General features: G+C 40.3%; 1 protein-coding gene across 1 annotated transcript in view; it reads right to left on the bottom strand.

Annotated features, from left to right (window-relative positions):
- The window catches only part of POLN (DNA polymerase nu), a 192,962-nt gene that overhangs the window by 79,581 nt on the left and 87,558 nt on the right, over window positions 1–25,823 (bottom strand). Inside the window, exons 11-14 of the mRNA XM_077816181.1 lie at window positions 25,636–25,725; window positions 15,554–15,610; window positions 14,674–14,727; window positions 14,362–14,427 (exon numbers count right to left, since the gene is read on the bottom strand). Coding sequence (XP_077672307.1) covers window positions 14,362–14,427; window positions 14,674–14,727; window positions 15,554–15,610; window positions 25,636–25,725 — 267 coding nt within the window. The remainder of the gene's footprint in view (window positions 1–14,361; window positions 14,428–14,673; window positions 14,728–15,553; window positions 15,611–25,635; window positions 25,726–25,823) is intronic.

The raw sequence follows: 25,823 nt of genomic DNA, 5'->3' as shown, positions 1-25,823 counted from the left end.
TTTCAGAGTCCGATACAAAGCCAGGGTGAGGTTCTCATAAGCATATAATCCACTGCAGCATGGGCGTAGTTATTGTGTCATCTCAGGTACACAATGCTCCTGGCACCCCGTGATTCAGAAGGGCAGAGACCACTCAGCCCCCAGGGAGCACACACATTGTACAGTCACATCACATTTTACTGTGACCCCCTGCCAGGATACTGGCCTAATTCAGAGCCTCATTTGAGGGATTGTCACATCACTGCACACCCTGTAGCAAATGCATTTTAACATACCCAAATCTGAATGCAAGTATTTGCAGGAGAGAGAGGTCCAAACTTATTTGTATGTCAGTAACTTTTCAGTAGACCCAACTGAGATCAGGTCTCCATTGTGCTAGGTGCTGTACACACACAGGGGGTGTGCCTACATTGCCATCAGAAGCATGACTGCAGCTCTGCTAGCTTTAATCCAGCTACCCTGGCTAAAGATAGCAGTGGCAGATGCGGCGGCATGGACCCACCATGGTCTAACACTGTGGCTACATACCCAGGCTGTGGACAGACTGGTACAGTCCTTGTTGAAGCACCTAGATTCTAGTCGCATTGAAACTATTGGTGAGTAGTAATAACTTTAATATGTTCAATTATTATTAGTTGATAAATTCTAACTCTACAAGTAGCTTTGTGTGTGATGCGGCTCTCAAAATACTTTGGTCAAAGACAAAAACAAAAAAATGGCTCTTCTTCTTTGAAAGGTTGCTGACCCCTGGGTTACGCTAACACCTGTCAGGGATGGTCAAGGTTTATCTGGTCCTGCCTCAGCAGATGGGAGCTGGACTAGATGACCTCTTGAGGTCCCTGACAGCCCTAAATTTCTATGATTCTATGATTCACTTTAAAACAAACACCAACAATAACAAAAGAAGGTGGATAGAGCATTTTAGTCTCCAAGAATGTAAATCCAGCTCCTTTCACAAGCACTAAAACCTTAATTCAAATACTTTTAAAGTTTAAAACAGCAAAAAGAACTGTAAACACATTAGAACTTGACAACATGTACATAAAAAACTCCAAGACTCTTTTGGCAGTACTAATGCAGTCATAGTCATCTTGTGACTACATAGTATTGGGACAAATAAATAAAAAGGAACATGATCCAAAATTAAAATATGCTTTGAATGCAAGGAATACTCAAAGAACAGAGATCTACTATAATAAATGGCATGTGTGTCCTGACTTTCTCTATCAACATGTCAGCACATCTGAGTGATGCATTGTTTTGTATCAGCTAAAAAATATGACACTGAAATGCTTTGATCCAAAGGTCTAAGAATATGCCTAGACAAAGTCAGTCCAATTTCTCATCCCTGTTAAGACAATCTACCATTATTTTAGTGAAGCTGATGTCACAGCATACTTATCTGAAAAATGCTTGTTGCTAACTCTAGATAATGTTAAAAGAAGCCTTTCAACTAGATGCCTCAAATGAACATGGTAGAAGTGTCACTTACGTGCCAATTTCCATGGTGTTTTTCAATAAAGACCCCATTTTTTTCTTTATTAATCAAGACATACTAAAACAGGTACAGCACAAAGTTTAATGGCTATACTGTAACATTACTTGCCCATTTCACAATGTCAATATTGGATAAGCAACGTGTGTGTCTAACTACATGAAGGCCTTGCATAACAGTACTCTTATCTTCATACAAAGTGTATTCTTTCTTTCAGATAATTGTGCAAATGTACAATGTATCTTTGAACTTTTAGAATTTAAAAGAAGAGAGAGTCATAGCCTACTGGTTCCTGTAGCTGAAACAACAGAAAAATTTAATACCTTTAGATCAACCATTGATCACTGTTTGATGAATGTCTATGCCTAAATTTAAGTAAATACTAACTATTGCGCTTGAGTGTTCTAGAATTCTTTCCAACTGTGCATAGAAATCATGCATCTGTTCCTAACTAAAACTTTTATTATATGAGGAGTTTCTAAAATGTGCTACAGTCTTTTAACTGTACAACTGTTGTGATGCTATGGATGTGTATTTCTACCCCTCTCTTTTCTGCTCCAAAAGAAGCAGTATTAAAAAGGATATGTTTCCTTTCAATGAGACTTTCTTGGCAAGATATTTTAAATATATGGATTACTGTGTTTCCTAAAGGCAAGAAAAAGTACTTACCAGTTAGTTCTTATATATTGCTTCTTCAGAGTCACACTGTTGGAGTCATACACCATGCTCATAAGCTACAGAATCATTGATAACAATGAAGCCAGTAGGGGGCACTTCTCCACATGCAAGTATCTAGATAATTTATGGCCTCAATCTATAAAATGTTCCCCCTGTATCCCTATTCAGTTCCTTTCTGGCTCAAGGCATCCCAAAAAAGTCTCTACAGAAGAGAGAATGAAGAGTCATGTGGATCTGCAGAGTAAGTAACCTTCTTTCCTCCTTCGTGAACTGCCTCTTTAGATCAATACTGAATTAAACTAAGTCAGCAGTATCATGATTCAGCAGGACTGAAGAACTCAAACAAGGATAGAGCCACTGCCCTCCCAAACAACGACTATAATTCAGTTCTAAAATGAAAAAATGTCTAGATGCCCACTTGATAAAATTTTAAGAATAGAAATATTATGCAGACAAGCAGCTGATGTAGGCATTCCTCTCAGAATGATTTCTTAATCTTTCTGTTTCACCCCCTGCTCATAACAGACATAGAGACAATGAACTAAGAGGGCTTTGGCCTTTGGACTTCTCTCCATAAGCAACAGTTAAACAACAAAGTTACAGTATGGCTTAGTTCTTTCCAAATACTAATTATATCCTTTTAATATCTAGTCTGTGCAATCTCATTTCCCCTAAAGACTGTGAGGCCTAGGAAAAAATATAGGGAGAGTTATACTGTTTTAATTATCGTAAAAAAAATCTGTTACCATCCTTAGCAAAAATTTCAGATGAGATTTAAAACACATTTAATCCCTTATGAAAGGTACTATAGCAGGGTCAGCCATAAGAACCTCCAATTTCACTTTCTGAAATCTCCAACTTTTTTGTCCACATACATTCTTAGCATGGACTTAAGAATTCCATTGAACCTCTTTGTTTCTGGGTAGTAAGGGGCAGACTAACTGTTTTATCCCGCAGTTCTTCCACAATTCACTCAATATTCAGGGACATAAAATTTGACCCTCTATCTGATAGGATTCCCTTTGGAAAGCCCACCCTGCAGAATATAGAGAACAGTATATCTGCAACTGTCTCAACTTCCACATTTGCCAGGTGACTGCCCTCTGGATCTCTGGCAGCAAAATTGACAACTAATATGTATCTTTTCCCAGTTTTGGATGGCCTAGGAAATGATATCCATGATGACCCTGTAAAGTGTAATTCTTTAATCACAGATAAAGGCTGCAACAGAGCTTTGTGGCAAGCTGTTGGTTTCTTCCACTTCTCGGTCACAAGTTTTACAATACTTCTTAACTCCTGAATATGGGGCCAACAGAAATTTTTCTTAAGCCTCATAAGTTCTCTGTATTCCCAAGTGACCTGCAAATGGGCAATTGTGCATTAATTGTAGCAGCTCTGCATGATGCCTTTGGGGAACTATAAATTGACTCAAGGGCTCCCCAGGACATCAATTCTTCCCGACTGTGGCTTCTGTGTAAACTCTGCCCTCCTACAAAAAGAGCCTACCCCTGTTCTCTCTGTTGGGGCATCAGTGCAGATAGCCTCCCTTATACTTTCTAGAGAAGATCAGCATCTTGCTCTGTGGCAAACTTTGCTGTGTTTTTGTTTATACCCAAAGCTGTCTTACACAAAGAGGCTGATTTCTCAACTCCCTGCTCTGAAGACCAGCTGCTACTTCCTGCCACTAAGGTTACAGAGGTTTCTCCTCCTTCTACAAGGTCAGTGTTTGGGGAGTCACAATTATACTCTTTCTTACTGAGAGTTATAATTTTAGCAGCTTTACGCAAAGACCTTTATTATTACCCTTTAACATATCCACCAGAATGGTATCCTTTATACTAATATTTGAAGTACCTTTTAAACTTTCCCACTCCAATTCTATTTAGGCTAAAGGCACAGTGGCTTCAAATTTTCCTAATTCAAGAAGTATTACATTTTCCCCTAGGTGGAAATCAGCTTCCAAAACCATATATTTTCTGACCAGAGAAATCTGGGCATTAGTATCCCTGCACCCTTGGCATATCTTGCCATTTACATTGGCATCTTTAATAAACTCTTTATCAAATTCCAATAGATCAGCCCTTCCAAAATTCACTAGGCAAAATTCACCCCCTCTGTGGCTCCTGAGTCTAAGACAGCCACATTAATCTGGATTGAACAGGGTTTGTACTTGGATTCCCAGTGATTAGGGAAATCTTATTTTCTATGCTCAGTGGAGCCACATGACTAGCCCAAGTATACAGGATAAAAGACAATACGAAAAGAGGGAGAAAAAGGAAGTGAGAATTCTCCTTTCACTAAATGAAAATCAGCAAATCAACTGGCTATAAATTTACAAAAATTCTAAATGCACATAACACCACTACCATAAGGCAAATATTTTCTACACTCTTTTATGCTATTATCAGGTCTTTCATTGCATACGTACCCAGGGCAGATGCAACCTGTAGCAGGTATCTTCCATAGCAAGGACCACAGGATCTTTTAATCATAGAGTATGCACTTGTCGAACAGTATGTATGCTTGGCTAAATTTCAGCTTGTTCACTCATTTACATTAGTTCTGAAATATTGTTTGGAGATGTGATTTTATTAAAAACAGTAAACAATTTGAAATATATTTGTAGATTTTCAGAACATTGCCATGTTCTCCATCCTGAACATGAGAGAAGACACGAGAAAAAGAAAAAAAACAAGGGAACATAGAAAAACTAATCATACAACCTTTCATGAGTAGTTATCAAAGCTGCATCTGTTTTACAGAATCACTGCAATAGTGATATATGATAGAATAGCATCTATCATCTTAATAAAAGGCAAGGTACTTGTATATCCCTTTTTCAATTAATATACCATTCCATACTGAAATCTTCCTAACATCTGTTATGACTTTCTTTTGCTATAAATGTTCTTAGGCTGAAAGTCACATCTTATGATAGATGGAGAAAATAGCAAGTGAATTTTTATTTCACTGTTAATTGAGGAATGTAGTCAGTACATTTAATAAGATTAGCAGCAAAATAACTAAAAACAGCAGCATGAAGAAATGGAAGGTAAGATTCTAACATATGTATTCATTCAAGAAAAGAATTTATTTAGTTATAAAAATATACTCAGAAAAGGGACCCCCATTAGCTCTATTTATAATAAACACAGATTATCTGCATCAGAATGAAAAGAGGATAACTAGGAATGGTATGGTACTGTAATAAAGGAATTTAACTGAAGAGTTAAAGTGTTTTATTTTTAGCTTTTCACAAATACAAAATGTATTCAGTCATCTAGTGGTAAATAAACATTTATAATGCCTACAGAAAGATCACAGTTCCAAAATGCACTCTTGTTTAAGGATGTGCTATATTACTATACATCGCTTTCTGTTGCTAGTGAGAAATGAATCAGCTATGCACTGTATATTTATAATGCAGGTGAAGAAATCAAACTCCAGACACACCAGCGTTGAGGAAAAATAGAAGAAACAAAGTTAAACTAAACTGGGTCATGGGGGGAGGGGGAGATAATGTGAACACTACTGCATGAAACAACAAAAAAACAAAACAAAAAACAACATCAAAAAGTCACATGCACTGACTGTCGAGCATGCTGATCTATTCAGGGTAAAGTCTAGTTCACTGAAAGCCAAAAAGAAATATTTGAGAGTTGTGGAGCTGCTGGGGGACAGGCTAGTGGAAAGTTACTATAAGTCACAAAATCACAGAAATGTAGGGCTTGAAAAGGGACCTTGAGAGATCATCTAGTCCATCTCCCGCCTCACAGTGAAACAGGGCCAAGTATACCTAGACCATCCCCGATGAGTGTTTGCCCTTGATAGCCTTATTTCTTATAGACAGAAAAATCTCTCTTGCTGAAGATCAAGCCAATTACTTCTTGTCCTATCTTCAATGGACACAAAGAACAACTAATCACTGTTCTCTTTATAATGGTCCTAAACATATTTGAAGACTGATCAGGTCCCCACTTCACTCTTCTCAAGACTAAACATGCCCAGGTTTTTAACCTGTCCTCAGGGGCCATGTTCTCTAAACCTTTTATCATTCTTTTTGCTCTTTGCTCTTACTTCACTATGGAATCCTACAGACAACTATGTACAAGAAACCCACGGATAACCACATCTACCTTCATAGAGCTAGTAACTACCCCAAAACAAAGAAATCTGTTATCTTTAGCCAGGCACTCAGATACCACAGAATATGCCCTGAGGAGAAAGTCTGGGATATACACCTTAACACACTCGAAAGCACCATCACCAAACAAGGACACTCCACCAGAGAAGTAGATTGCATCATGGAACGGACCACCCAAATACCCCAAGAGAACCTGCTTCAATATAGAAATAAAACCCACTCCAACCACACACCCTTAATTGTCACCTACCACCCCACACTTGAACCCATACAGTGTATCATCAAACAGCTACAACCCATACTCGATGGGGACCCCATCCTGAAAAAAAAATCTTTCCTGAACCCCCTCTTCTGGCCTTCAAACTACCCAACTACTCCTACCTCATCATCAGAAGCAAGTTCCCCACAGACCAGGACACACCAACTCAAAGCAGCACCAGATCCTGCTAGAAACAACAAACACAAAACTTCCACAACAAGGGCTAGATTTCCAATTAGGCACAGTAGGCATGTGTGTTGGGGCGCCGGCATTCTAGGGGTACCTTACCTCTCTAAAACTGTGTGCAACACGAAGGTCAGCCATAGGCGGGAAGCAGCGGTGCTGCAGATGCTGTGCCTTGGGGTTCATAAGGTGTAACTCTGGCCCTGGCTACAACGATCAATGCCCCCCCCCAACACATCTTTTAAGATTCATGGGTCCTACACTTGCTTATCATAACACGTGGTGTACCTCACTCAGTGACTAAATGCCCCAACAAACAACTATAAGGGTGAAACCAGAAAACCACTATGCTCTCAAATGAACTCACACAGGAAAATGATAAAAGACAAAAACACCATATCACCTGTGGGTGAACACTTTTCACAAAGCGATCACTCTATATCTGACCTATCAGTCCTCATCCTCAAAGGAAACCTGCACAACACTTTCAAAGGATGAGCCTGGAGCTTGAATTCATAACCTTGCTAGACACTAAAAATCATGGTCTTAATAAAGACACTGGATTTATGGCTTATTACAACAATCTGTAACCCTACAAGAATGTTAATGGGCCACATCACCTTGAATGGTCCCTCAGAATGTGTGTTAACTACTACTTATGCTAAACTATCTGCTCTACCTTGTATTTAGCTTTGATACTCTGAGTACCTTTCCCAAACCTAAGGAAGAGCTCTGTGTAGCTCCAAAGTTTGTCTCTCTCACCAACTGAAGCTGGTCGAATAAAAGATGTTACCTTGCCCACCTTGTCTCTCTAATATCCTGGAACATGCCTACAACAACACTGTATTTGGCCACTCTTATCAATACTGACATACTCACTACACCTCACATCCTGGTGTCGTATTTATTTAGAAGGTGGCATGTAATATATAGTTTGCTCATTGATTTCACTGTGAAATGTTTGGAACAACACTGTAGGTGAAATTACGGGGACACTGATATTATGTCTGTCATCTGGCACTGGGCTACATGGACCATTGGTCTGACCCAGTATGGCTATTCTTATATGATGTCTTGGATACTATGAGCAGACAAGGGGACAAAACGGGATTTGCCATATAAAAGGGAAAGAAAACATGGTGGCCGATGCCCTGTCTAGGAAAGATGATTCTGACCTGCTGCCTCCAGGTCAGCCAGTGGCTAACCCTCCTCCAGTTTTGTAAGAGGGGAGGTGTAACCTTAAGAGTATCTCACTGCCAGATGGCAAGGGACTTCCTAGTATGTAGCTGTGAGTTTCAGCTGGCTTGACCAGCCCAGTGTATGCTAACTCATTATTGTCATAATCTGTATCTAAAATGGGTCACATAAGGTATCATATGTGAACTGGTGACACATTGGTGATTAATATCATTGTGAAATGTATGTATTAGCACTATATGAGGAATTATGGATACTCACTAATATTATGCTTTAAAGTCTGTGATCCTTCCCCACAGAAGGACAGATCTCTCCTTCTGATTTCCCAGACCAGTGTTTGTGGACGTTTGGAAGGAAATAATTGTCAGCATGATGGATTACATCTCTACTCTCTGAGTGAATTCAGTGACAGAGTTTAGCCATGCAAATGCCATCTTTGGGCTCAATGGCCCCATTAAAATTTCTTAACTGCCTGAATATCAACCATATTACACAGGGGATATTTCTGGCTCTTACTTGGGTGCTGTCCCTAACTCCTTCTCCCATCCACACACAAAAGCCTCTCACCCAAGTTAAGTGGTGATTTTTAAATGGGTTAGCTGGCACAGGTGGGGTGTGGATTAGCATTGTTTCCACTTTCACTCTGGAGAGTAACCTGCCATGCACTCAGGATGCAGACTAAATCATCTGAGTGCTGATAGTCTTCCAATGCCTTCCCAAAATTCCATCCCATGTGTCCAGAGGGACAGACAAGTTATCTCACAATTCACTGGGCAAGAATCATAGAGCAGCTCAGCTTACTGTAACACAAAAGAAAAAACAGTTTCTCACCTTTCATGACTATTGTTCTTCGAGATGTGTTGCTCATGTCCATTCCATTGTAGGGGTGTGTGCTCGCCTGAAGTGTTTCCCTCAGTTGTATCCATAGGGGACTGCCTCTGGTGCTCTCTGGAGTGGTGCGTATATGCGCTGGTATAAGAGGTGCTGCCGGCCCCCTCCTTCCCTCAGTTCCTTCTTCTGGAACTCCAACAGAGGGGAAGGAAGGTGGGTCATGGAATGGATATAAGCAACATCTCAAAGAACAACAGTTATGAATGCTTGCTCATGTCCATTCCATTTTAGGTGACTTCCAAGCAGTACCTTCAGAGGCAGGTAGGAGTTCACAGACAAGTCGATCGCAACACAGCTCTACCAAATCCAGCATCATCCCTGGCTTGCTGGATGATAGCATAATGCGTTGTGAAGGTGTGCACCGACGACGATGTTGCAGCTCTACAGATGTCCTGAATGGGGATATGGGCCAGAAATGAGGCCAATGATGCATAAGCCCTCATGGAGTGAGCAGTTATTAATGGTGGAGGCACCAGCCATGCCAATTCATAATAGGTACGGATGCAGGTAATGATCCAGGATGAAATCCTCTGAGCCAACACTGGGAGGCCCTTCATTCTGTCAGCCATTGCAACAAAGTGTTGAGTCAATCTGCAGAAGGGCTTAGTACGCGCAAGGTAGAAAGCCAGGGCACGCTGGATGCCTAGGGTGTGTAGACGCCTTTCCTTGTTGGACGCATGGGGCTTTGGACAGAAAATTGGGAGGAAGATGTCCTGGTTGACATGGAAGTGCAACACCACCTTTGGCAGGAAAGCAAGATGGGGACGCCGTTGGACTTTATCCTTGTAGAACACCGTGTACAGGGGCTCCAATGTAAGAGCCTTAATCTCAGAGTCTTGCCTCACCGAGGTAATCGCTACAAGGAATGCGACCTTCCATAACAGGTGCGAGAGAGGGCGCAAGAGGCCCAAGGCTCAAAAGGAGGACCGGTGAGCCTGGAAAGGACCAGGTAGAGATCCCATTGGGGAACTGGATCCTGGACTGGAGGAAACAGTCTCTCGAGGCCCTTCAGGAGCCTGATCATCCTCTTATGTGAGAATACCAATCTACCGTGGACGTCAGGGTGGAAGGCCAATATGGCCGTCAAGTGCACTTTGATCAATGAAAAGGTAAGGTCTTGATGCTTTAAATGCAGGAGGTAATCCAGGATGGACTGCAGAGACATGCTGACGGAAAGATGTTCCGCTCTGACGCCCAGCAGGAGAAGCGCGTCCACTTTACGAGGTAGGTAGCCCTAGTGGAGGGCTTGCTGCTTTCCAGAAGAACCTGCTGGACTTGACTGGAGCAGGCCTGCTTCTCAGAGTTCAGCTGCCCAGCATCCATGCCGTGAAATGGAGAGGGGTGAGATTCGGGTGCAGCAACTGCCCGTGATCCTGAGAGAGCAAGTCTGGACGGTTGAGAAGAGGCCATAGTGTTGCTACGGTCAAGTCCACGAGCGTGCTGAACCAATGCTGATGAGGTCAGGCCGGGGCGATCCTAATGACCCGAGCTTTATCCTTCTTGATCTTGGAAAGGACCCTGCTGATCAAAGGGATTGGCGGGAAGGCATACATCAGAGTGCCCGACCACGACAGGAGAAAGGCATTGGATAGTGGGCCACTGTCAAGGCCTTGCAGAGAGTGAAACTGGTGGCATTTTCTGTTCTGCCTGGTAGCGAACAGGCCCACTTGGGGAGCTCCCCACCTCTAGAAGAGCATCCTGATGACCACTTGTGGTGAAAGAAGGACATGCTGAGGTAATCCGCCAGTGTCTTCCAAACACCGGGGAGGCGGGAGGTTTCCAGGTAGATCGCATACTGGATGCAGAAGTCCCACAGGCAAAGGGCTTCCTGACAAAGGGCTGATGGGTGGGTTCCCCCGTCTGCTGACATAGAACATGGAGGCCATGTTGTCTGTCAGCACCTGAATCACGCGACCAGACAGATAGGGAAGGAATACCTCGCAAGCCAGGTGGATGGCCTTGAGCTCTCTGACATTTCTGTGAAGCGACAACTCTTGCAACCGTAGGCCCTAAATCTTGGGAGCTCCGAGGTGCACACCCCAACTGAGGTCAGACTCATCTGACACCAGAGAAACTGTGGGTCGAGGAGTTGCAAATGGAACATCTTCCAACACTGGATCTGGTTTGGACCACCATTGAAGGGAGGTGAGTACCTGGGGCAGGATCGTGAAGAGCCTGTCCAAAGGGTGTCTGGATGGGGAATAGATCGATGACAGCCACATTTGAAGGGGCCTTAGCTGCAGCCTTGCATGCTGGACGACATAGGTGCATGCAGCCATGAGTCCTAGGAATCTGAGGCAGACCTGAGCTGTGGTGAGCAAGTGTGCGGTGACTTGGATCAGATCTGATATTGCCCTGACCCTGGCCTGTGGTAAAAATGCTCTGGCCTGTGTGGAGTCAAGGACAGCTCTTATGAACTCTATCCTCTGAACAGGGACCAATGTTGATTTTTGTTCATCAGCAGGCCCAGAGCTTGACAAGTGACTCGCAACATTGTGACACTGAGCTGCACCTGCTCTTTGAAGCGGCCCTTGATGAGCCAGTCGTTGAGTCAGGGATAGATCTGGATACCTTGACATCTGAGGGAGGTTGCGACTACTGCCATGAACTTTGTAAACACTCTTGGTGCTGTCACTAGGCCAAATGGGACCACCACGAACTGGTAGTGTGTCTGACCAACCACAAACCATAGGAAGAGACAATGCAGGCAAGTAAATTCTTCATTAAATTGTTACTCCTTACTTTTTTAGTGGGGTGTTGGGGTTTGGGGATTTTTTTGGGGGACTGCTAGACTTGGCCTGAAAAACAAAGGAGTATATCTCTGTTCCTTGTTGAAGTATTAAAGCTGCCATGAAGTCCTGACTAATGTCTTGTGATGATCTCAAGCATGCTCATGATGGGAGATGTGAACATGAGACACAAAATGCCCATCAGTTTCTTTTATGCCTTATACTCTTCACACAGAAAACACAAATGGATCAGATTTTTAAAACTCAACCTTCTTTAAATGCACAGTTTGCCAGTATAAGTAATGGTGCAATTTGCGCAGCTGATAAGAACATGGTGGTAGTGCAGTAAGACTAACCTCACAGAAGGGAGCACATTGTGAGATCCTGGTCAAAATTAGACCCTGTATAGTCGTCCCTTCAATATTTTTGCATAATAGTGAAAACAGAAGCTGACGATCCTTGCAAAAATATTTAGTTGTATATTTATGAAAACTATAAGAAAAAATTTGTTTTGTTTATTTGAAACAGGAGGGAAGATATTGGCTAGATTTTCAAAAGTGCTCAGCACCAACAACTGGGACCATAATTTCAATATTTTCAATAAGAGTTGAAGAGTGCTGACTGTTATTTAGGTGCCTAAAGGGCAGCAGAGTGTTTTTTAAATTCTGGCCCCACTTCTGGAAATTCTGGTCATAGTGTTAATACATACTACGATGCAAGTATCAGTTTACTGTGAAATACAAAAGAAAAATGTTATGTTTAGTTGAACTATACTGCGTTACAGACAGAATAATCATCAACCTTTTAGCATTCTGCTAGTTCATTTGTCGGACTGTAGTATGTCAGACATAAGTGCTTTTTCACAAACATTTATAAACCAAAATCATGAAAAGTATAATGTAAATAACGTAAAATGACGATAATTTTGAATGCTGGAGTGTAAAAACACTATTTTCTCCTCCTGTCCCTCCATTTATACACTTTGAAGAGCTCAGGTTAAAAATGCATAACCTTCTTCTGTTTCCACATACCCACAGCCAATTTATATGGCATGTTACCTAATGCTGACAATGAAAATGTCTAAAAATACAATCTTGTGCAAGAAACATGCACAAGATACTTTGTGATGTCAGAGAAGTCATACTGAAACATTTTAAAAACTTCATATACACAGTGCACTTATAAGCAAACATGTTCCCCTGCCTCAAAAAAGGCATGAACAGAAATCAAATTAGTTTTATTTATTAAAAGACATGTCAGTACTATTAGAACTAAGGTATTTGTTTTGTATAAATGCCTCTTGAAAGTTTCTGTCTATCTAGGTAGTTATGGGGTCCCATCAATGTCATAAGAAGTAATCACATTTAATATGATTTAGTAATTCAAGATATCCAGAATTAGGTTAGCAAACCAGTTAGGTTTCAATGTAAAATGAAATATAGACCCACTTGCATTAACATAAGAAAGGTAAGAACAATTAGCACATCTTAAATATATGTGTTAAGCACTGATCTCTCTTTAGGTTTCTGCTTTAGTTCCCTCATTCTTTAATCTTTACATTCCCCAAAACTATTAGCAATAATTGTGGCACATTATTTTAAATACATTTAACCAGGTTTAGCCTTTTCTCCTTTTTACTGTACATGTACACTACAATGTCAGAAATAGCAAAATGTCATTAATTTTAAACATTCATACTGATAAGATCTGATACATATTTATTTTTTGGTTTATCATTTTTTGACCCAGTGAAGTTGACATGACCTAAGACGTGCAAGCCCCAGAAGGATGCAGATACTAGCTCAATGGCAGGCTGACCTATTCAGTAGAAAGATCCCAACTCCCCTTAATACTGCCATTTCACAAATGGAAAAGGGAAATTATGTAACTTGACCAATGTCACAAACTAAATACATGTCAGACTCAAAAGTCAAATCCAGTCACTCTCTGCAATCTAAACAAATGGCACATGAGTTTTACTTAAGCCTTTTAAATAAAAAAGTCACCTTGAAGCAGAGACCAGGCCTCAGAATTTCAATCCAAAAAGATGAAAGTTTTGGAAAATTAGGAGCAACTGAAAACAGGAGTTTAAATAATGGGTGTGATCTGGCACTCATTACAGCTCTAGCTACAAGGAGTAAAGAATTAAGGTAGAAAATTAAAAAGAAAAGAAAAAATAAATAGAATAAATATACAGACACTGAAATGAAACAAAGGTAATGAGACAGAAATTCAAAGAAAAAGTATCATCTTATGTATTGGGTTTAAAGGCATGAAGGGTTATGTTACAAAGTGTGGGTGTGATTTGCTGTCCTTGCAGAGCACAATGGTTGTACCTCAGGTCAAAAGTTTTCACTAATTGCTCTAACAATATCAGGAACCAGAGGCTACATGGCTCAGAACTGAGGATTTGTAATATCCCTGTCTCTTTTAGGTAACCTAAATGCTAAGCAATGAATATTATACTCTGTTCTAAAAATAGTTGTCAATATTATTTAATGTAATCTCTGTCTAAAGTGCAATACCCACTTAACTATATATTTTGTTCCTCTCTCCCATCTACATACAATATTGAAATTACTAGTTCTTTGATCCCTCTGATAGCCAAAGGAATACTAGTTTGGAATTTTTCATGCATATTAAAGAGCATGAAGAAAAATTATGTAAAGGGAGTGTATATTTCCATTTAGCTAACCTGGAGCCCTCTCTTGGACATGGCTGACAATGAAATGCATTTTCACCACACTTTCTTTGAATGAAGAAGGCTTCTAAAACACTCACTTACAGGATGCTTGGCTGAAAGTCTGCCAGTCACAGTTCCTGTCTGATTCCATGTAGATGAAATAAATCCCTTTAGTCAAGTAAAAAAAAAATCCAAATATAAAAGCATGTTGTAAATTGTTGCAGAAGTCAATATGTGAAAATGAAATTTTACTCTAAAGCTTATATATACTATGTTATCAATATTTCCATATAAGTAGAAACAAGGATTATATTTTTAATAAAAATGTTATAATTTTAAAAAACATCAGAATTATTTCAAAGCATCTTATTTAGAATACTCAAATTTACAGGGGGAGCTTTTTTACATTCTTACCTTTTTCATGCATGAAAGTAGTCCATCCACATAGGTTGACTTTATCTTGTGAACCTAAATTAGAAAAAGAGTTTAGTACCTCTCTCTCTCTCTCTCTCTCTCTATATATATAGTTATGTAAATTGTAAGAGGTTTTCAAGTGGAAACTCATACTCTTCAACCCATTGACAACTATAGAAAATGTGTAGATACTGCAAAACATTTTCAATAGAGAGGATGACAGACATATTCAATAATGGTTCAATACACTGACTTTAATGGTGCTGAATATTTGGCTCTAGTCTAAATATTTGGCTATGCAGGTGTTGCAGTGTGAAAGTTTTAGAGTTTGTCGCTCAGAGATGCAGAAACAAAGGATGACACAAGAAAGCCAAAGACTGATTTTTTAGTTTTACTCTGGAAACACATCCATTGAAAACCCAACTGTTAAATGAAATGGGCATACTAACCTAATGTTGTGATGGATTGTCAGCAGACTATTGTAAAAATAAGAAATAGCAACATATCAAAAAGTCCACTGATGTAGCCCCTTACAATCTCGAGCTCTGTTCTTGTTCCAGATTTTCTCATTGGCAGTGCACTGTATCACCAAACCAATTTTGTTAGTGAAGTTTTCTAAAATTGTTTGTGCAACAAACATTTAGCAAAAAATGTGGCTTCAGCTGTTAACTGCAAAAAATGTCATGCAAACCAAACCTATTTTTGAACTCATACTAAGAATTTACCTACTGCTCTAGAAATATGAAGATTATTTAAAGAAATACGTGAAATCATATGCTAGCCAAAAGATTCTCAGACAAGTGGTGTAGTAAAGCTATATTTTTGTTCAGTTAATTCTTGCTTTCAATGCAAATATGTTCTTTATGAAAAATGAACTCACCTGTCGGTATTCTAAAATTATCTTAGGCAATGGATGAAGATCTTGCAGTTTATGTAACTGGAGAATAAATAAAGAATTTGACTTAGTAGTGTGCTAGTTATTTAATTAAATTTTGTTATGTTAACAAGCTTAATTTAGCATTTAGAATACTGACTGATTTCTAGATGGCTGAAACCTGAATACTACCTCTTTTAGTAGTTAGGAGCAGCATCAGTAGTGTTAAAGGTCAAGCAGAATTTCTAGAAGCTGAGAAGTGGGACAGGAGGGGACTTTTCATAGAATATCAGGGTTGGAAGGGACCTCAGGAGGTCATCTAGTCCAACCCCCTGCTCAAAGCAGGGCCAATTCCCAGCTAAATCATCCCAGCCAGGACTTTGTCAAGCCTGACCTTAAAAACTTCAAAGGAAGGAGATACCACCAGCTCCCTAGGTAAAGCATTCCAGTGCTTCACCACCCTCCCAGTGAAAAAGTTTTTCCTAATATCCAACCTAAACCTCCCCCACTGCAACTTCAGACCAGTACTCCTTGTTCTGCCATCTGCTACCACTGAGAACAGTCTAGATCCATCCTCTTTGGAACCCCCTTTGAGGTAGTTGAAAGTAGCTATCAAATCCCCCCTCATTCTTCTCTTCCACAGACTAAACAATCCCAGTTCCCTCAGCCTCTTCCCATAAGTCATGTATTCCAGTCCCCTAATCATTTTTGTTGCCCTCAACTGGATGTTTTCCAATTTTTCCACATCCTTCTTGTAGTGTGGGGTCCAAAACTGGACACAGTGCTCCAGATGAGGCCTCACCAATGTCGAATAGAGGGGAACGATCACGTCCTTTGATCTGCTGGCAATGCCCGTACTTATACATCCCAAAATGCCATTGGCCTTCTTGGCAACAAGGGCACACTGCTGACACATATCCAGCTTCTCATCCACTGTAACCCCTAGGTCCTTTTCTGCAGAACTGCTGCCAAGCCATTCGGTCCCTAGTCTGTAGCGGTTCATGGGATTCTTCCGTCGTAAGTGCAGGACTCTGCACTTGTCCTTGTTGAACCTCATCAGATTTATTTTGGCCCAATCCTCTAATTTGTCTAGGGCCCTCTGTATCATATCCCTACCCTCCAGCATATCTACCTCTCCTCCCAGTTTAGTGTCATCTGCAAACTTGCTGAGGGAGCAATCCACACCATCCTCCAGATCATTTATGAAGATATTGAACAAAACCGGCCCCAGGACCAACCATTGGGGCACTCCACTTGATACTGGCTGCCAACTAGACATGGAGCCATTGATCACTACCCGTTGAGCCCGACACTCTAGCCAGCTTTCTATCCACCTTATAGTCCATTCATCCAGCCCATACTTCTTTAACTTTCTGGCAAGAATACTGTGGGAGACCGTGTCAAAAGCTTTGCTAAAGTCAAGGTATAACACGTCCACCGCTTTCCCCTCATCCACAGAGCCAGTTATCTCATCATAGAAGGCAATTAGATTAGTCAGGCATGACTTGCCTTTGGTGAATCCATGCTGACTGTTCCTGATCACTTTCCTCTCCTCTAAGTGCTTCAGAATTGATTCCTTGAGGACCTGCTCCATGATTTTTCCAGGGACTTAGGGGAGGCTGACTGGCCTGTAGTTCCCCGGATCCTCCCTCTTCCCTTTTTTAAAGATGGGCACCACATTAGCCTTTTTCCAATGGTCCAGGACCTCTCCCGATCGCCATGAGTTTTCAAAGATAATGGCCAATAGCTCTGCAATCACATCCGCCAACTCCTTTAGCACTCCAGGATGCAGCACATCCGGCCCCATGGACTTGTGCTCGTCCAGCTTTTCTAAAAAGTCCCGAACCACTTCTTTCTCCACAGAGGGCTGGTCGCCTCCTCCCCATGCTGTGCTGCCCAGTGCAGTAGTCTGGGAGCTGACCTTGTTCGTGAAGACAGAGGCAAAAAAAGCATTGAGTACATTAGCTTTTTCCACATCCTCTGTCACTAGGTTGCCTCCCTCATTCAGTAAGGGGCCCACACTTTCCTTGACTTTCTTCTTGTTGCTAATATACCTGAAGAAACCTTTCTTGTTACTCTTAACATCTCTTGCTAGCTGCAACATCTAGGTGTGATTTGGCCTTCCTGATTTCACTCCTGCATGCCCGAGCAATATTTTTATACTCTTCCCTGATCATTTGTCCAATCTTCACTTCTTGTAAGCTTCTTTTTTGTGTTTAAGATCAGCAAGGATTTCACTGTTAAACCAAGCTGGTCGCCTGCCATATTTACTATTCTTTCTACACATCGGGATGGTTTGTCCCTGTAACCTCAAGGATTCTTTAAAATACAGCCAGCTCTCCTGGACTCCTTTCCCCCCTCATGTTATTCTCCCAAGGGATCCTGCCCATCAGTTCCCTGAGTTTGTCAAAGTCTGCTTTTCTGAAGTCCAGGGTCCATATTCTGCTGCTCTCCTTTCTTCCTTGTGTCAGGATCCTAAACTTGACCATCTCATGGTCACTGCCCCCCAGGTTCCCATCCACTTTTGCTTCTCCTACTAATTCTTCCCTGTTTGTGAGCAGCAGGTCAAGAGCAGCTCTGCCCCTAGTTGGTTCCTCCAGCATTTGCACCAGGAAATTGTCCCCTACACTTTCCAAAAACTTCCTGGATTGTCTGGCACCAAGAAGCAGAGTAAATTCTTCACTGCTGTGAATGCCTGTGTATGACGCTCTGTACCTCGGGGAAACACCCAGCATACCCCCATGTTCATTCTTCTTAAATGATTGTGTGGTATCCCTTGCAAAAGTTTGTCATGTCAGGTGTCTTCAGAAGGCTCCTGATGCACTGAACATTGTTGTTATAGTGATGTTATAGTAATTGTTGTTACAGTAATGTTATAGGTTGTAATTTCATGTATATAGTTATGAGGTTGAAAATGTGTCTTCATGGCTTAAAATAAGTCCAGGCAAAAACTCTCTAACAGCACCTCATCTAGGCATGTATTGGACAAACTCAGCCCAACCTCACAGAAACAAAGGACGCTGGCCTCAGCAGCAACAAAAGGATTTGTTGGACTCAAGTGAGTCACCCCCCTTCCTTTGGTCAGTTTGGGACTGCGATGAGGTAATGATCACCTGACTCTGACGGGGAGGGGGCAAAGCCAAGAGGGAAGAAAGAACGTGATAAAAGGGAGAGATGTTTGCCATGCTCTTCCTCCCTCTTCCACCTACATCTACAGACACAACCAACAGCAAGTGATTGAAGCGCTAGTGGATCAAAGGGGAGAGCCTGGCTGAAGGGCAACCAGCCAGTCTCTGGTGAGAAGCATCTAAGTTTGTAAGAGTACTGAAAGTGTTAAGATCAGCTTAGAATGCGTTTTGCTTTTATTTCATTTGACCAAATCTTACTTGTTATGTTTTGACTTATCACTTAAAATCTATCTTTGTAGTTAATAAATCTGTTTGTTTATTCTACGTGAAGCAGTGTGTTTGGTTTGAAGTGTGTCAGAGACTCCCCTTGGGATAACAAGCCTGGTCCATATCAATTTCTTTGTTAAACTGACAAACTCATATAAGCTTGCAGCATCCAACAGGCATAACTTGACACTGCAAGGCGGAGATTCCCAGGGTTGTGTCTGGGACCGGAGATATTGGCTAGTGTCATACAGTTGCAGAATCCAAGGAGCAGCTTACATGCTAGAGGCTCTGTGTGAACAGCCCAGGAGTGGGGGTTCTCAGAGCAGGGTAAGGCTGGCTCCCAAAGTCAAAGATTGGAGTGACCTAGGAGATCACTGGTCCAGATAATACCTTAGGGGAACATCACACTCTGGCATAGTTGGCACTGAGATCATATTTGGTTGATGCGATGATGCTGAAGTTGACAGTGTAGTTTCTGGAACGGGACTCAACGGTGCCCATTCTTGCACTACGGTCAATTAGTGGTGCTGTCTTAGGCACTAATTTGGAGGAGGAATGCTTGGTTCTCTCTTGCACTCTAGTCGACTCCCTTTCCCCCTGCTTTACAGAGTTTGTGGGGGTGGAGATCTTCCTCTGGTCAAATCTGGCATCAGTCCTTCATATATGCCTTGCCCAAGCACTTGAAACAACTGTTGTGCAGGTTCCTCACAGGCATAGGCTTTGACAGAAAGCACATGGTTTGAAGCCTAGTGATCAGGGCACGACTCGGTACTGGCAACAGAACCCCAAAATGGGGAAAAACAATAAAAGCAAAACGTTTAAACTACTAAAACTTACTAACGACAGTAACAACTAACGATAACTAGACTATGTACATAAAGGCTGAGAGAAAACTGCACTAGCAATTGACAGGCATTCCAATGACTGTTACGGGTGGTAAGAAAAAAAACTATCGGGGACCAGAGGTGGTTCTGCTCTTTATACCTGCATGTAGTGGTGTGCGGCAGCAGAGGGTGCTTGAGCTACCCAAGAGATACTGATGAGGGAAAAAGTTTCCTATGACCGTGCGCTGGGCACAGAGACACCAAGAGCAGAATTCACATGTGCAACCACTCAAAGAAGAATCTGTTCTCCATGTCTCATAATATATGACTAAAGAAATATCCAATGAAATTGAAAGGTGGCAAATCCAAAATTAATCAAAGGAAATAGTATCTCACACAACACTTAAGTAGACCGTGGAACTCATTACCAAGGACTTGTTGCTGAGGGCAAGAACTAAACAAGATTCAAAGAGGAACTGGGACATTTATACAGACAAGAACATCCAGATTTATTATAGTTAATGCTAACTAAAAGAGTATGTTAGTAAAGGAGATGAAACTTCATGTTTTAGGGTTTACGCACATTTCTAACTATTATGGATTAGATTACACCTGCAGGGGGGCTGATTGCCTCATACTTGCATATTGTGAGGTTTATCACACATTCCTCTTACGTATCCTGTGCTGGCAACTGTTGGAGGCAGAATACTGGACTAGATGAACCATGCATCTAATCCAGTATGATAATTCCTATGTTCCTATGACACAGAAGACAGGTTTTTCCATGACTTTGTCTCCCAGCCACTGAATCAGAAGTAGTCCACATTTTTGTTGTTGACTGATACAGAAAACTCTGTCTGTGGTATCCCCTATCTTGGAATATAGACTGCTGCAAATTGTTGTTCAGTTCTCATTTCCTTGGAGACAGTTCTGAATGTCGAGTTTCCGCATGAATATATTGAAAAGCTGAAAGTACCGCACTCCAACTTTTCACTCAATTAAGTCAGTCCAAAAGACTTCCATTCTCAACTGACAGTTGAGGGTGCTACTTTGTTACATAAGCTACAGCCATGCAACTGTCACTCAGAGCGGAGAGACAAAGTGGATAAGGTAGTATCTTTCATTGGACCAACTTCTTTTGGTGAAGGACAAGCTTTTGTGCTTACACAGAGCTCTTCTTCAGGTCTGAGAAACTAACTCAGAGTGGCAGGGGCAGTTGCGGGGGTCACGAGGCATCTTATGTCTTATCCGTTATCCACAGTGCTCCTCTTGTATTCTAGAGAGGAACCATTTTTCCCAACAGGAAAGTGTACCCATGTGCACCCACAAATTGGCCAGGCAGGCTTTCATAGTGATCCTGAATTCAGGAATTTCAGACAAAGATTTCCCTTTGGTCAGGTTTCTATATCTGCTCCATATCATGAACTGAAGGACTGAATAGGTCAAGTGAACTCACACTGATAAAAGAAACAGGTGAAAAGGCCTCATTTAAATAATCACTCACTTAACTATATCTAAACAGGAGTCAAACTGTATCTGAATCCTAGGAGACCAAGGGCCTACCAAATTGTTGTAGTTGGATCTCAGTAGGGTCTGAAGTAGCTGCTTGATGTTTGTTGCTCTAAGAGAAGTAAGACACTCTGAGAGTGAACAGAGCCTGGCACAAGGTGTCAAATCTTGTGAATGGGATAAAAGAATCTTGTCCTAATTGTTCACAAACTCATGTTGTTTAAGAACCTCTCTCTCTGTGAGCCCAAAATCATCTTCTGTCTGCACTGAAATCCGATGGAGAGATCATACAAGTAGTGAAAAATGCAGATACCTCATCTTTGAAGGAGGCAATAATCATACCACAAAAAGGTTGAAGAAGATTCTTGGAGCTGATGAAAGGCCAAAGAAACAGGTGAAAAGTAGGGCTGTCAAAAGATTAAAAAAATTAATCACAATTAATCGCACTGTGAAATAATAATAGAATACCATTTAAAGATGTTTGGATGCTTTCTACATTTTCAAATATATTGATTTCAATTACCACACAGAATACAAAGTGTACAGTGTTCTCTTTATATTTATTTTTTATTACAAATATTTGCATTGTAAAAAACAAAATAAATAGTATTTTTCAATTCACCTAATACAAGTACTCTAGTGAAATCTCTTTATCATTAAAGTTGAACTTACAAATGTAGAATTATGTATATAAAAACTGCAACAAAAAATAAAACAATGTAAAACTTTAGACCTACAAGTCCACTCAGTCCAACTTCTTGTTCAGCCAATTGCTAAGACAAACAAGTTTGTTTACACATTTGCAGGAGATAATGCTATCCGTGTCTTGTTTACAACGTCACCTGAAAGTGAGAATAGGCATTCACATGTAACTGTTGTAGCTGGCGTTGCAAGAAGCGCTAAAGATTCATATGTCCCTTCATGTTTCAACTACCATTTCAGAGGATGTGCTGATGATGGGTTCTGCTCGATAATAATCCAAAACACTGCGGACTGACAGACATTCATTTTCACCATCTGAGTCAGATGCCACCAGTAGAAGGAGGATTTTCTTTTTTGGTGGTTTGGGTTCTGTAGTTTCCACACTGAAGTGTTGCTCTTTTAAGACTTCTGAAAGCATGGTCCACACCTCATCCCTCTCAGATTTTGGAAGGTACTTCAGATTCTTAAACCTTGGGTTGAGTGCTGTAGCTATCTTTAGAAATCTCACATTGGTACCTTCTTTGCATTTTGTCAAATCTGCAGTGAAAGTGTTCTTAAAATGAACAACATATGCTGAGTCATCATTTGAGACTGCTATAACATGAAATATATGGCAGAATGCGGGTAAAAGAGCAGGAGACATACAGTTCTCCCCGAAGGAGTTCAGTCAGTCACAAATTTAATTAATGCATTTTTTTTAATGAGCATCATCAGTATGGAAGCATGTCCTCTGGAATGGTGGTCAAAGTATGAAGGGGCATACGAATGTTTAGCATATCTGGCATGTAAATACCTTGCAACACTGGCTACAAAAGTGCCATGTGGATGCCTGTTCTCACTTTCAGGCGACATTGTAAATAAGAAGCGGGGCAGCATTATCTCCCGTAAATGTAAACAAACTTGTTTGTCTTAGCAATTGGCTGAACAAGACGTCGGACTGAGTGGACTTCTGGCTCAAGTTTTACATTGTTTTGTTTTTGAGTGCAGTTATGTAAGAAACAAAAAATCTATATTTGTAAGTTACACTTTCATGATAAAGAGATTGCAGTACAGTACTTGTACGACATGAACTGAAAAATACAATTTCTCGTTTATCATTTTTACAGTGCAAATATCTGTAATAAAAAAATACAAAGTGAGTACTGTACTCTTTGTATTCTGTTGTAATTGAAATCAATATATTTGAAAATGTAGAAAAACATCAAAAATATTTATTAAATTTCTATTGATATTCTATTGTTTAACACTGCGATTAAAACTGATTAATCGTGATTAATTTTTTTTAAATCACAATTAATTTTTTTTAGTTAATCGTGTGAGTTAACTGTGATTAATTGACAGCCCTAGTGAAAAGGCCTCATGTAAAGAAGGCTGTACATAAAAAAAAAGGGTGATTCCTATTCCAGCCACAGGCATCAAATGTCATCCCACAGAGCTGTTCACTTAGCAGGGCTGAACGTTTGTGCCATCTCCAGAGAGGGACCAACAAAAGCTGCTGCACCCACTAATGAGATAGCCCATGCTAATAGTTCAGCCGGTATATCTTGCAGCTGGAGGAAGACACTGGCAGACAAGTTGCATTTACCTACTCCTAACTGGTCCACCATTGAGGTAGATCAGTCTGTGTCCTCCGAGGTGGAAGGGTGAAGAGAGATGACAGAAAAAGCAGGAAATAGACTGTCTCCAAGATCTGAGTCTGATGGTTCTCTCAACAAACCAGGCAGAGACAGCAGAGTGAGGTGCTTCTACCAAATGGAGGCAAAACATTGGACTTTTGGCAGAGTTCCAAGCTATCGATCTATAGGGAGCACTTTGGTGCCAAAATCTCTCCAGTGAACTGCCTCCATGAGTGCCTGTGAGTATTGTTACCTAGTAGTCTGTTCCAGTGCCTGTGCCTGTGAATAAATATTTTTAAAAACCAAGGAAGGAATCCTGAAAGTTAAAATATACCTAGGCAGCCCACTGCCAAGTTCAAGAGAGTCCCTTCTACAGGCGAAAAAATACCTGCCATTAGGTGTATCTTCCCGGCAATACCAAGGTAAGGTTCTGGGGAATTTTAAGAACTTTATAGCCAAAAAGCTAGAGAGTACTCCATTATCCCTGAAAAGCCTTGTAGTAGCTAAATAGAATTATAATCAGAATCTTTTCTATATTAAGCCTGCAAATATCAGGAGCAACTGAGTTCTTCACTAGCCTTTTTATTATTGATAAACAGTACCTACGTTGGACAAAAATTCTTTTCAATTTTTGGCACAAGAAAACTAAAATGAGATTATGACAATTCAGAAAGTGAAGGAAAATTTTTAAGCAAATGACAAGTCTACTGATGCAATAATAAATAAATTGTATTCCTATAAACTCTCACTATTATTACTGAAAATAACAAGGATGAAAACCACGAATGTAATAACAGACCCCCAAGGTTATACTCCTGTAAAATGAGATCATTAAACAGGTATGCATGGTTTCTTAAGTACAATATTTATTTGTAATAAACTGTCAATCAATTTTCTACTTAATAATTGTAAAATGTAATTTACTGTGTTTCTCACTTTTGCTATGCCTTTTTTCTGTTCCTGAGTTCACTTTTTCTTATCCTTCCTACAATAGATTTTGATGTAATTTTTCCTGCATAGTTTACAGTTGTGTTTCTTCTTTTCTTACTTTCTCTTTCTTGCACTGCACTCACTGTGTGCTCTATCTGAGCCTCCATCATTTGATTTTTTTTTAATAGTTTCAACGGATAATATCTATGGTTATTTTAAGCATTTTTCTTTTATCAACATAAATTTTCACAGTTGCAGGAAATTATGGAGAGATCAGAAAAGGGAAGATCAGGATTGTTTAATAACAATAGACTTTGAGATTCAAAAAGTTAAAGCTTCATAACTATTACAACACAAATTGTTAATATCAGATGTCAAAATATACAAAGTAAATATCCTTATATCAAACTCTAAGTTCACAAGAGGCATTTTTCTTACTTTGCCTAGATGTAAATTTCTATTATCAATGGAAATATTTTTTCGTTTGTGTGTGGTTGGTAAAATTGATGTTTACCAACATTTACTGATTAAAATCTAATCCTTCCAAGCCTGTCTATATTTTTGCCTTTCCAACTTCATTCCATTAAATGTCTTTCTACTATGTCATTTTTCCAAGTTATGCAATCAATTTTTCTCACCTTCCCAGCCTTTCATGCATACAGTTAGTCAAATGTTCCAGGCACATGAGAGCCATAGAACTAAACTAAGACAAAGGACCCCAATGTCCAGAGGCAACTCCCAAGAATACTTACTGCTGGTCAGCAGAAAGCTGCCTGGAAAGCTGGATGCCAGCTCTCCTCCTGGTTTCCAGATGTTAAATTGCATCAAAAGACAGCTAGAAATACACTAAACACTTTCTTAATATTATTTTCCTTACATTATTGCTGTAGAAGCCACAGGGATGTAATGTGATCATGAATAGCAGTAAGTTCATCCATAAGACATCTCTCTCCATCATATGAAAAAGTTTGACAATTTCTGAACTAAGTAAACTGGACCGTAAATTTGAATCAAGTTTAAAACTTAAAAAACAACAAATAAATATTTATGAGTTTTGTTATGCTAGCAAATTCTAAACTAGGTATATGTTTAAAAAACCTTTCAGTTCTCACCACAACTTCAGAAGTGGATTGAAGATGCTGCATCTCAGTTCTGGGAACTTTCTCACACAGCATATGGAGCTTTAGTTTTTCGAACAATACCTATATTAACAAAAATATATATATTTCAAGGTGATGAAAATGTTTGAAAATTGAAACATAATGGAGCGTTACTGTTGTGCATCTGGCCTTAAACTCTA

This window comes from Eretmochelys imbricata, chromosome 4 (assembly GCF_965152235.1).
Source record: "Eretmochelys imbricata isolate rEreImb1 chromosome 4, rEreImb1.hap1, whole genome shotgun sequence".
Classification (NCBI taxonomy): Eukaryota; Metazoa; Chordata; order Testudines; family Cheloniidae; genus Eretmochelys; species Eretmochelys imbricata.
This window is presented reverse-complemented; position numbering and strand designations above follow the sequence as displayed.